Genomic DNA, 13340 nt, shown 5'->3' on the forward strand with positions numbered 1-13340 from the left:
CATATGAATCATCATGTACAAAAGAAATCAACTTACAAATTTGTTCATAAAATATGAATTTTAAGATTTCTTAATTAGTCTTAAAACAATTTATTATTTGTCCTTTAGTGTTTACAATGTGATTGCCACATATTATTTCTCGGATCTACAAAATCTCTTATTCTAGATATCACAAATAATAATAAACAATAAACCAAATTTATAAAGGTAACTTTCTCATACAATTATAAGAAGGAACATAAGATTTCACAAAAGAAAAATAAAAGAATAGAGTTGTTCTACATATTTTTTGGAATTGTTTATTTATATAGACAATTCTGTAATTAATCTAATATTTTTTATTTAAAAATAAAATTTTATTTTATTTTAAAAGATATTTTTTCTAGTGAAAGCTATTAGATTTACTCGGCTAAGTAGACATGTGAAAGAGAGAGAGATAAAATCAAATAGTAAGGGGTAAAATTAAAAAATAAAACAATTCAAAGTAAATAAAAAGCAATCAAAAGAATGAAAACTACACTTGAAATAAAAACAAATAGGAATACTTTTTTATTTTAGGTAGACTAGCGTGAATCCCAAGAAAAGAGAGGGGAGAAAAAATTACATTCACTACCAGATTTAACAATTTTACCAACGGTAAATTCTGTCGATGTTTACACTAATATTCTGTCGATAATTATTTTACCGACAGATTTACGAATGGAAACTATCTGTAAAAAAACCTCGTCAATAATTTCTGATATGTTAGTAAGTTTGTCGTTAATAAAAAAAATTACCGATGGCTTTACATATGGACAATACATGCCAAAAAAATTTTACCCGCTTCACTCCGTTGGTAATTCTATCAGTGAGTTACAGTGGTATTTGCAGTAATTCTTCCAACTCTCTGGCATACATTGATGGAATAATTTCGTCGGTGATTTAACAGTTGTAGTGATATTTGCAGTAATTCTTTTTCAACTCTTTGGAATATACCAACAAAATAAGTTTGTCAATAACCCCGTCAATAATAATTTAAAAATATTTTTTTAAAAAAAATCTATTGAACATAAATAGAAAATAATTTTAAAAAATTAAATTTGTATAAAATTCAAGTATTTAAAAATCAATTATCTTAATATAAAAACCAAATATTTATTATAAATTTATACATTGAAATACAATGAAACTAGAACAAAGGCATCATTGGAGGAGGAGGAGGTTGGTCGCTTTTGCACTCCTTGATCTAACAAGGCTGTAAACTCTGGAGATTAAGTGCTCGAGATCGATTGCGAGCACCCAATGGTTGAAGCACTATGGGTTGTCCGTAAGTTTTCAGTCGTAGTTTTAGAGAGTCCGTACACCTGACTTTTATCGGGTCCACCGGACGATCCTGCCTCCAAACCACAAATACAAATTGAAATCCAGGTGGGTTGAAAGATTCTCCTCGTATCTCTCCTTTAACCAGTTGTTATAGGTCTCCTAGAAATAAAAAAATGAAATAATCAAATTCAAGAAAATAATAACTTAAGAAAAAAATGGTTGAAAACCAACACCACAAAGTGTTGAGCTCGGCTGTTGACGAATTGTTGCACCCTTTTTTGGCGGTCATCACTCCACAAGTGCATTTTCACAAAAAACTCTATTAGGCTTGGCTCACATCTAAGAGTTGTAGCCTGTAAGATAAAAATATTGTTAGGTAAAAATATTTATAAATAACAAAAAATTAAAAAATAGATGTGATTAAAATAAATCTTACCATCCACTTTGCATGCAAAATGAATGGATTAGAGCTGTCGGTGTACGTGGTAATGGAAACGTGAATTTGCTGGCTCCGGTTCCCCGCACCAAACTATGATCATCATGTGAAATGCTTAAACGTCATGTGCTAAATGTATTCCACTCATATATTCTCAGGGATGTGTGGCAGCTTGAAATCTTCCCGAACCACCACGTCATTTCAGCCTAGTAGAGCGCTTTCTTTGGCATATATTTTAGATTTCTTTTGCATCTTGTACCAAAAATCACGCAACCTCTGTGGTACAAACATATTATCAATGAGTAAATGAAAAATGAAATTTTAATATTTGGAATTAAAAAAAATTATCCTAATTTCGATGATGTTACCTAGTTGCAGCGTGATTCTTCCAAACCCTCATCGCAATGTTACCTAGTTAATACTAACCTTAAATCTTGTAAACTATGCATCGACTTGCGGTTTCCATTCAGAATGTTTAGAAACCTAGCTCCATTGAAACAATGGAATTTCCATCAACAATTTAAATATCGATGTTATTATTTGGGTAGCCTCAATGTTTGTAAACCTGGAAACAGATAAATTTAATGAAATATTATTTGTTCATAAATTGTTAAACATAAACCAACTCAAAGCAAAACAAACTTACCTGTTTTGTTTTTAATATTATCGATATTTTTCAAATGAGAAAAAACATAAGTTGAGCAATATCAAAAAATACCCTAAAAACTTTTAACCAATGATTCAATTTAACAAATTGATATATTTTGGTGTACTTAAATTATTTTAAAATTTTAATACTTTATGTTTTTTTTTTCTAGTCTTTTTAGAGTTTTGATAGTCAAGATAAAATACCAACATAGTATTATATGGTTTAGAAATGATTTAAGTAGATTATTTTTAAGTTATTTAAAATTTTATGTGGTGTGTAAATAAAATATAATAAAATAGGGATTATCCTATATTTTAGAATTTATTATAAAAATTAGCCTATTTCTTAAGAATTAATAATTTTCATTTTAAAAATCTTATCCATAGTGGTCTTTTCCTTAATATGAGGTGAGATTGAATTTACTTACTGGTATTATTAGTATAATATAATCATATAATAATTAATCAAAAGTTTTTTACTTTTGACATATGAACTAGTTTCTTGGCACATGCTTCACATTGTATTATTTAGCTAATTTATTATATCTTTTCTAATTCCTAATAGATTGTACAGAGTTATTTATAAATAAATATATTTAAATACTTATTAAATAAAATATTTTATTTTGAAATAATTTTATATAAGTTTACATAATAATAATTAAATCATTTTTTTAATTTTTGAAACCATATAAAACAATTTTTAGGTGGACTTAACTAATTATTGGAAACATAAATTATCTATTTAGATGTATAACTCTTAAAAATAATAATTTCTAAAAAATATTCACTTAAAATAATATAAGAAAATATCTTTAATAATATGAGATTAATTCTCATGTAAATTAATTATTTTTATATTTTAATACTTTATTTGTTTTATAGGTTTGTTTTTAAGATATTTTAGGAGTTTTAGTAGTCAAAATAAAGTGTTAGTGTAGTACTATATATATATATATATCAAGAGTGATTTAAGAAACTTAATTTAGGTTATCTATTTTTTTTGTATAAATAAAAAAATAATAATGAAAACTGGGTTAATCTATATTTTAGGATTCATTCCAAGAAACAATCTATTTTTAGAAAATAATAAATTTATAAGTATTAGTAGTTTACTAGATTCTTGGTTTGCGCTATACCGCACGTTGGATTTTTTTTTCTAAGATTAAAAAAATATAAAGATGCCAGGAAGTCAAAAATATGATGTATACTAGAAGAAATATTTTAAAAATATTAAGACGGTGATATATTGGATGATATATTTTTATTAAACAAAATTAAAAGGGTTACACATTGAATCAACCTGAGCCAACAATGATTACTCTGCAAAACTTGCGACATGAGGCACAAGACCATGATAACCTCATGAAATGCAAATCAAAATAAATTAGAAAACTCAATTCTAATCGATTAACTATTGAAAGCAAAAGGTAAAAAAAATATTCAATTAAAAAAAATAACCTAAGAAAAATAACTCGAATAAATCTAGATTGGTGGCTTATGTTAAGTCGCGAGTTAGATCAATTTTTTTTATATATATAAAAAATGATGCTAAAGAAATCGTAGTGCTTCTAAAGAAGTAAAAAATAATAATTTGAGATCCAGGTTATTGACCTGACTAGATTCAATAAGCCTAGTTAAATTAATAATATGATAATAAAAGAAAAAAAAAAGCAACAACAATAGATAAATCATACAAAAAATTCATAAATAATTAACTATAAAAAACAACCCATCAATATCATACTTGCAAGGAGACAAAAAAAAAAAAACTCATTAAAGATTCATTGTCACTCCGTCATGAAAACTGACTCACCACCAAAAAGAGCTTACCAATACGGTTATAATGCTACTACGAAAGGTTATATGATGACAACGAAAGAGGATGAACGCGCTGTAAGAGCAATGACCTAGAAAAAAAAACCAAATAAAATATCATAAAGTGAGCATCTCATGGTTATATTTAAGCAATTAGTTTAACTCAATTCAAAAATAGTTTTTTAAAAAATTAATTTAACAAAGAATGATAAATAAAAAGACCTAAAAAACCTAAGTTATTTTCAAAATTAGTGAAAAATCCTATAGAAAGCAAATAAAAAATAATAATAAAGCTCAATCTCCAACTAGATTAAATGATGAAGGATAAAACTAAAAAAACATAATTTTTTTTTAAAAAAATCAACCAACCTCGGGTGAATATCATAAACCTGATTAATCTCTAAAATTTACAACCCGTGAAATTTTAAACCTAGACTTATTCAAGAAACTTAATTTCCAACCATTTTAATATTGAAGGATAAAACAAAAAAGAAATATCAAATTAAATTAAATTTTCCAAAGATAAAGAAATAACAATCAAAAGAATGATGATTAAATTTGACAAATAAAAAAAATTAAAGGAGGATGAAATTAAAAATAAATTTTAATTCTATAAATTAATTAAAATAAGAAAATAGCAATTAAAAGAGCACAGATCAAATCTGAAGGAAAAAAAATTGAAAGGATGCTATGAAAACTCAAAAGGCCGGACACGAAAATCAAGGAAAGAGAAAAGAAGAAAAAAAAGTCAATTAACGTGAAACCAGGGGAAATTAAGATGCATGCGCGGCCAAGGGATGAAGGTCCCGCCATGACGAGTCAGAAAACATCAAGGAAGACTATTTTTTTATCGCCATAAGTCGCTACATGCACCACCTGAATACAATGGGTTGGCTTACTCGTTAATGTGCACAACACACACGCCAACCACTTCTTTTTTCTTTTTCTTTGTTTTAGTTGTTGTTATTAAAATGCCAAATTATTCCTCTCTTGACCTAATAATAACAAAAAAGCATGGATGAAAGTATGAAAAATTCCTCATAATCTAATTAAAGAAATTTTTTAAGTTATTTTACTATATTTCTAAAAAGAAAAAATAAAAAGTATCTCTAGAAGCAACTGATTGTGTTTTTCTTTCAAGAACAATAAAATCATTTTATTTAGGAAAAAAATTGAAAAAGCTTCGCTCCACCCAATTATTTTTATAATGAACAATAATCCTCGTAAAAAAAATCATCATCCCCTGTACAAAAACCAAAGATTTTTTTTCCGATTGACAAAATCATTACTGCACGATTTCAAACCACATTGCACTGAATCAATACTTTTTTCACACCTTTGAGGTTTTATTGATAATAATAATAATGTTAGCATGCATTTAGGGTATCACTCAAAAGCTTTTAGGGATTCGTGTGTGTGTGTATATATAGTTATGGATTATAAACAGTAGAGTTTTAGTTATTATTATTTATTGATAGTGATAAAAGTTATTTTTTATTTAAAAATATATTAAAATAATAATTTTTTATTTTTAAAAATTTAATTTTAACATTAATATATCAAAATAATCTAAAAATATTAAAAAATTAATTTTTTTAAAAAATATAGTGGACCTTAATACTTAAACTTGGCTTAGATTCATATATTTAGAATTTAGCTATTTAAATTTAATCATTTAATATTTTCAATTTAGAAGGGCAGGCCTTGCTTTCTCGTTAAAAAGAAACCCAGGAGGGCATTTAATTTGAAACCTAGGCGAGTAATAAGCCAACCATACTCGAGCGGCTGTGCAGCAAAGCAGAGAAGTTGTTCTCTGATCTGATTGGTTAAACCAAAATAGCAATGGAGAGAGTGGTATTCTATAAATAAACCCAAACCATACTCGCATCCTTTAACCTCTCTAAGTATCATCTCTCTCTCTCTCTCTCTCTCTCTCGATCCCTAACTTCCTTTCAACCTGTTTTTCAATCCTCCAATTTCCCTCCAAAATTTATGGAAAATTCCCTTACTTTCTCTACAATTACCCTAAACCCACTAAAACCCTAATCTTCTCTCTTTCTTTTAGATACTTCCTCAGGGTATATCAAATTAATCAACCATCTACTCACAATTACTCTTGCTTTATTTTCCTATTTTTCTTTGTCAATTGTCTAATTTATTTGTGGGTTTTTCATTTCTCTCTTGCCTATTGAGGAATTACCTTCCTTTGTTCAAATCGTTGCTTGGTTTTTAGATTAGGGTTTTTTTCCTTTCTGCTTGTTTCCTGAGAAAACTAGGGCAGAAAGAAAGAAAACAAGATTCTCTTTTCTTATGATTCTTCCACGTCGTATAATCTATGGTTATCTTCAAGAATCACTGGTGAAATGGTGGTTGATTTGAAAAAGCCTTGATTTTTATTGACATGAGGGTTCAAATATGAGCAATGGAGGTGAAGACAATACACCGGGAAGACCCAAATCCGATGACTTTGGTCGTGCTGTTTCAAGAATGGCAGTGGCTCAGATATGTGAGAGTGTGGGCTTTCATGGGTTTAAGGAATCTGCTTTGGATTCTCTCAATGATATCACAATCCGATACCTCTGTGACCTAGGCAAGATCGCAAGCTTCTATGCCAATTTATCAGGTAGAACCCAATGTAATTTCTTTGATATAGTTAGAAGTTTTGAAGATATAGTAGGAGCTTCACAAGGGTTTTTAGGTGCGTCCATTTCTGGTAATTGTCTTGTTAATTCTGGTACGATTAAAGAAATTATTGACTTTGTTGGTTCTAATGATGAGATTCCGTTTGCGCAACCGGTGCCAAGGTTTCCTGTTATTAGGGTTAGAAAGTTAATTCCTAGTTTTGAAAGTATGAGTGAAGCGCCACCTGGGAAGCATATTCCGGCATGGTTGCCTGCTTTGCCTGATCCTCACACGTATTTGCATACACCTATGTGGAATGAGAGGGCTGTGGATCCCCGTGCAGAAAAGATTGAGCAAGCTAGGCAGAGGAGAAAGGCAGAAAGGGCTTTGTTGAGTTTGCAGCAGAGGTTGTTGAGTAATGGCTCAGCAGGGGCTTCATCCTTGGGGGTCAGTAATAATGTGAAAGAATTGGGAGTAGTTGAGAGTAATCAATTTCTTGCCACTCCGTTGGAGTCTGGGAAGAAGGATGTCTCTCCAGTTGTGTTGCCAGATAAGCTAAAAAACCATGTTTCTGTGATGGAGGCATTTGCACCTGTCATTGAAGCAGCAAAAGAAGGCGGGATTTGTGATGATGTAGATGTTGAGAGGAAGAGTCTTCCTGAAAAGAGGCTTGCTGTGGCTTTTAAGTTTAAGACTGGGAAGAAGTTGTTAGGAGAGTCTTTGGACCTGAGTCTTTTGAAGAAGGGTGAGGGGAGAACGGGGCATTGGTTAGGGCGTGATGATGAGAGGGATGACAAGAAGAGGAGAGCAGAGTATATACTTAGGCAGTCAATGGAAAACCCACAAGAGCTTACACAGTTGTAAACTATTTTCTTGTCTGACTGGCTCATTCAGAAGTTGCTTTTAGTAGGGGCTATTGGTTCTCTAATTATTTCAGGGGCATATTTATTGTTCCTGCGTGGATTTTATGAGATTCTGTTGTGAGTGTCCCATGCGATCCTACTAACAATTTTTGAGGTATGTGAATGCTTATGTTTATGTTACTTTAGCTTTAGTCTCAACTGATTCTTTGACGGTGAAGTTTGTGCTTCTTTGTTCCGTCATTAGATGTATCATCACATTGAATTTTATTGTGGGATGGACAAAGTGTGCTCTTTGATTCTGGCTATTATCGTCAATATTCTGTTTTTGTACATGCAACAAAATATTCTGTTTAGGGTACAATGCATTTCCACATAAGCACCTTAATGCCATTACAAAATTTTCTTGTACTGGACATTTTATGCTTAAGTTTTTATGAGGGGAAGATATTGGGTTTATGATGAAGATCTTATCACCACCAGTGTGTGTGTGTGTGTGTGTGTAAAGAAAGTTTCTAATAGAAACAATTTTAGAAGGACCATTGTAACTCAAGAAGGAATAAACATAATAAATATTGCTCAAAAGTTGATGACGTGAAAATTTAGAAGTCTTGTAAGATTGAATTTAAGTGGATGATGTTGTGTTAGATGAGGCTGTAATAAGTGCAGACGTATGCTATATATCATGGGTATATTTCCATTCATTTCCGTTCTACATAGCAAACCCAATTTCAAAAGTTAACTACATGTAGTTGCTAGCATGAAAATTGGACTTCAACATGAATTTTTGCCCCTGCCCACAGTATTGTTTTTATGCATGTATATTAGTTTTTGGCTTTTATTGTAGTCTGGAGGAGCATGTTGATTACTACTAGTTATATGCCATTTTGCCAAGATGTCATAGAAAGCAATATCTTCATTATCGTTCACCCCTGCATGGTTTCTGTATCACCCACGAGTATAATTTTGCACCTGACCTGATAACACATGAAAACCAGATGTTGATACTGTTGCATTCCTTAATTGCTCAACCTTTCTTTGTATCTAAAGTATCTAAAGGGCTTCAATAACAGACAAGAACAAACCAGAGATTAAGAATTCGGTAAAATATTAATGCAAAAAGCTTGTAGCGCAGGGATAATGATAAAAGGAATTGGAAATGTGTAGCAGATTCAATAAAGCAGTTTCCTTACCTAATTCAAGTCACTGACTTTAGGCCTTGATGTTCTTAGTACATACAGTTTGGAACCTAGGAGATGTAGAAGGTAAACTCTCTGCTTTCACACTCTGTGGAGAAGTTTGACTTATGTCATCTTTCATGTCCTCCATTTATCAAATTAGATGCAGCAGGAGAGGAATTTGGATAGAATCACATGGCGACATGGTCACCCCCTGCTTTTATCCACAGTTAGACAACCCAGCTGGGAAATAAAAGCTGATTAGTGCTGCCAAGTGATATGTCACATTATTTGTGCTATGAGATGTCTGGATTGAAGGGACATCCCATCAATCCAGACCATGCTTGTCAGTCTAATGTTGTGCTGCGGAGAACAATTTGTTTGATTTAGTGTCAAATAACTCAGGGATGGCAAGTTTATTGCTATTCACAACAATGCGTGCATCTGGGCCAAATGATATTCTTTTTTTTATAGAATTAAGAAGTAATTGCTTGTGTGTATGTTGAAACAGTTACACTCTTCCATTATGTTCTATTCGGATTGCAGAGTGTCCTCTGATCAGTAATGTCCTTATAAGCAATGAAGTAGTTATTTAGTGCCAAGAGCACTGGTGTTGAAAAGGGTTGAGCTGACAAATATTTATTTGAATTCAATTCGCTGTAGATTTGGTCATTTTGGATGTTGATTCTTTTCAGGCCAGCTGCTTTATAATAACATTCAGGAAGTCGATTTATTTACAGTGAAAATAGGTAAGAGAAACCTCAAGTGCGCAAGCAATGTTGATAAATTGTAGCTTGTGCTTATACATATAGCATTGGTTATTTGACTTCAATGCCAGCATCAAGTTGCTAAAGTTGAAAAACTACCAGTTCTCGCGACAAAGGATGAAGATATCAGAATCAAGAAACAATAATTTATATGAATAAAAATTCGTCCATGAGAGTTGAGAAAGCCATTAATGTTTTCGAGCAGGACAACTCAATTCCTCCAGTTAATCAAACCCAAGAGGACCGTTCGACGAGTGCTTTTGAGAACAGGGGACAGGTAAGACGTGCAAAATGCTTGCTATCAACCTTATAAAATGAATCTTCTTACTCGCATATTGAATACATTCCTTCTCTTCCCTCCAATCCAAACAATCCGGTTGCAGTGAAAAGAGAGTATTATCCTATCCTGGTACAAGAGGATAAAGTTAACCACTAACACGGTATCCCAATGAAATCTTTTTGATTTCTCTGCATATCATCCTGGTGAAATTTCCTTTGTGCGTGGATTGATCATAAAAAAAATTGAAGCAGTCAAGACAAGGTTACCCCTTCGTCATAATTCATCATTCAGATTCCACAAGTATGCCCTGCCTGGATTCAAATACAAAACTCTAATGCAACTGATGAAAAAAACACATCAACTGAATTCTAGTTACATGACTGTGATGAGAAATATAAGACCATTACAAATCCAAATAAAAAATCATAATTATGTAATCCCATTAACTTGACAGTAGCATTATTGAGTTGACGAAGTTCTCTCAGAGTGTTAATTTGATTGAGAAACATTGGTCTTCTTAAAAATGTTGGACGTGAGCCTTCCATTTCTTAAATGACCTTAATGCTTTAATTTCATGTCGATTTCTGTAACAAATACTTTTCCACGATGGTTGAAGATCATGAAATCCAGGTTGTCTGGCAAAGAAACCATCCTGCATTGAAGAATTTATGAATAATGTCAATGGCCAATTATTTTGTAAAAATAACATTACAAGCAGTCACATTAGGTGTAATTCACATCTCTAATGCACGAGAATCAAGTAACACCACTAATGCATGCCCTTTATGGAGCACGAAATTTGACAGAGTATTTGGCCATGTTCAGCCTATTCCTAGTCTAGGCTAGACATATGTGGAGTTGATTGCCATTGTAAGTAGTAGCCATCAAAAAAGAATTGTGCAAGTAGTCAGAATTTTACGAGACAATAAGGGGCTGACTTGGGTCTTAATTGTTCTCTGTATTTCATGAATCACTGTTCAATGTGTTCATCTTATACTTTGCTAATTAAGCTACCAACAACTGAAAACAATCTTCACGCAATAATTAGCAATCTAAACACAATCAACTACAATGCAACACAATAACAAAACATGCGTCCAAGCAGAGAACACAAGCAATTAACATAAAACCATCTAAGATGGAAACCTATGGGGACACTAATCAATGAGAACAAGAGTGCTATTTCCATAAGGAATTTCCAAATAACACAATAAACCCAATTGACAAGATATCCACCAATGGCTCCATGCTAACAGAGTTTTGGAACACACCCAAGTGAGTACAACCATAAAAACAACCGCTGTGCCTTGATCTAGAACTACCCAAACCCAAGAATGAGGACATCTCTTTTTTATGGCTCGAGGAAAAACACAAGCCCAAATACAAGGCTGACATGTTCTGGTCCTTAAACTCACCCGGTATCTCTATGCTCTATATTTGTTTTAAGGGTTTACGTTGTCATCTATCACTTGCAACACCAAGCCTACATCTAAGTTAATCCAGTCCAATAACACAAGTAGTAAGCCAAGAGGCCATTTCCACGGTCAAGGCTTCATAAAAATCAAAAGCCCTCTTGCATATCAAGCAAATTTTAGTTTGATTTAGTCCCTTGTAGTTTGAAATCTTCACTCAAACAAGCTTTAACGTTTACATGTACATGATTATGCTCCCCAGGGCACACCGTAGAGTAAAAATATAAATGACGATGATGAAATGGTAAGCTACACTTCAATGTAAAATTCCTAAGATATTTAATCATCAATCAGAATGTATTCATGCTATATGAAGGTACAACAACCCAATTAAAGGATCCTTAAAGATTTCAATTTGTTCCTTAACTATCAAGTTATGATCTATAAGATACAGCGACCCTGTCCAGAAGACCAATTAATGGATCTTTGATTACCACAAACTATGCATATCATGTGGCATGAATTAACAGGAATTGCACTTGAGACAATTGTTGTGCCATGAACATTACTGGACAGCGATGGCAACTTTAAACAACAATTTGAGGTTCAGAAGATGAAAAGTCAGAAGAGATAAAACAATTCCATCTTCTACTCCATTTAGGAAAATTCAGGACCATCTCATGACTTAAAAAAGGATATTTTCCTTATAACTGCCAGAAACTATGCAACCAGGTAGCTAAATTATATCTATGTTTGCCATTTTCAATATAAAGTGAAAATAACAACACTGTACACCATTTGTTTCAAAGAACAGTGTCCTGTATGGGTTTTTTCAAAATGGAATGAGAATAGCATTGTATGGCACCCAAAGGAAAGAAACCCCAGAAATAAGTGTAACAACTAGCAAGAGTATGCGAGCAAACATGCTCTTGATGAACTAAATCACTTAAAGTCCTGTAGCCCGGGTTCATTTCTTTTGCTTAATAAGCATGTTAATCCAGATCATGCATCGACCAGCTCAAGGAAGCTAGAAATAGTTCAAACTCATTTCAACCAGAAAGAAGACTTTCAATAGAAGTTTACAACAGAAGGACAACACCCATTTCTATGGAAACCAATTTCAGTGGCTGTTTATTTTCAATCTAATACATAAAAATAACAGACTCCTTAAAGGGAACTGATTACCTCATTAAATGACGCTCAAATACAAGTAAACCAGTCTTTATTATTATCATTATTATTACTACTCTCAATTTCTTAAAGAGTAATCTGACTGCTTGACACTGAATTACCCACATCGATACTTTTAAAAACAAAAATATTTTCAAAATCATTGCTTCTTTTCTTTCTTTTTTCAACTAGAAAGAAATCCAAATTGACAAAAATAAGAGCGAGAAATTAAAAAAAGAAGAAGAAGAAGAGAGAGAAAAAGTAACCTATTCTCATCAGAATGTGGATGAATAGAGAGGAAGTTGCCAGGCACAGTTAATGCTGCCCACATACACAAAACCAGCCCCACAATCAATTCCACCACCACCTGCATAAAGACCCAACCCAACCAAAACAACATAAATATATATATGTGTACATATACAAGGAAAATAAGAGTATAGAGATTGGTATGATACACTGAAAGGAGGTCCAGAAAACTCATCCTCTGTAATCTTCAACAAACCCCGATCTGCACCATCATCATCAATCACGATTAAACAGGATTATAATTATATACAAAAAAAAAAAGCAAAAAAGATTCAGGAAGAGAGGATGGTGAACAAACATTGACTGGTAGAATAAGCGGCATGAGAGAGAATCAAGACTCCAACCAATCCAATCACAAATCCTACAGAAAAACCCATTTTTATTAACTATCTAATCTATCTGATCGGCACTGTAAAGTATACTAATTTAACCCAAATTGCTCTTCCTACCCTAAGTTAAGCTGAGCTAAGCTATTCCGAGGGCGAGAGGTACCCTTCAGATTTGTGTTTTTCTGTTTTCTTGTTTTTTGGTTGTTTTA

The 13340-nt window shown here is 32.2% G+C and overlaps 2 protein-coding genes across 2 annotated transcripts; one reads left to right on the top strand and one right to left on the bottom strand.

Annotated features, from left to right (window-relative positions):
* The first annotated feature begins 6084 nt into the window (after positions 1–6084).
* On the top strand, positions 6085–8004 carry LOC18100163 (transcription initiation factor TFIID subunit 8). The gene has a single exon (XM_024603705.2). It carries the CDS (start codon positions 6620–6622, stop codon positions 7688–7690), a length of 1071 nt encoding a protein of 356 aa, XP_024459473.1. The 5' UTR covers positions 6085–6619; the 3' UTR covers positions 7691–8004.
* Positions 8005–10153: 2149 nt separating this feature from the next.
* Positions 10154–13340, bottom strand: LOC18100165 (membrane magnesium transporter). Its single transcript, XM_024603706.2, has 4 exons — positions 13101–13340; positions 12952–13004; positions 12760–12860; positions 10154–10563 (listed from the first exon to the last, which is right to left on the bottom strand). Exons 1-4 carry the CDS (start codon positions 13177–13179, stop codon positions 10470–10472), a joined length of 327 nt encoding a protein of 108 aa, XP_024459474.1. The 5' UTR covers positions 13180–13340; the 3' UTR covers positions 10154–10469.

The sequence above is a fragment of the Populus trichocarpa genome, chromosome 6 (assembly GCF_000002775.5).
Source record: "Populus trichocarpa isolate Nisqually-1 chromosome 6, P.trichocarpa_v4.1, whole genome shotgun sequence".
Lineage (NCBI taxonomy): Eukaryota > Viridiplantae > Streptophyta > Magnoliopsida > Malpighiales > Salicaceae > Populus > Populus trichocarpa.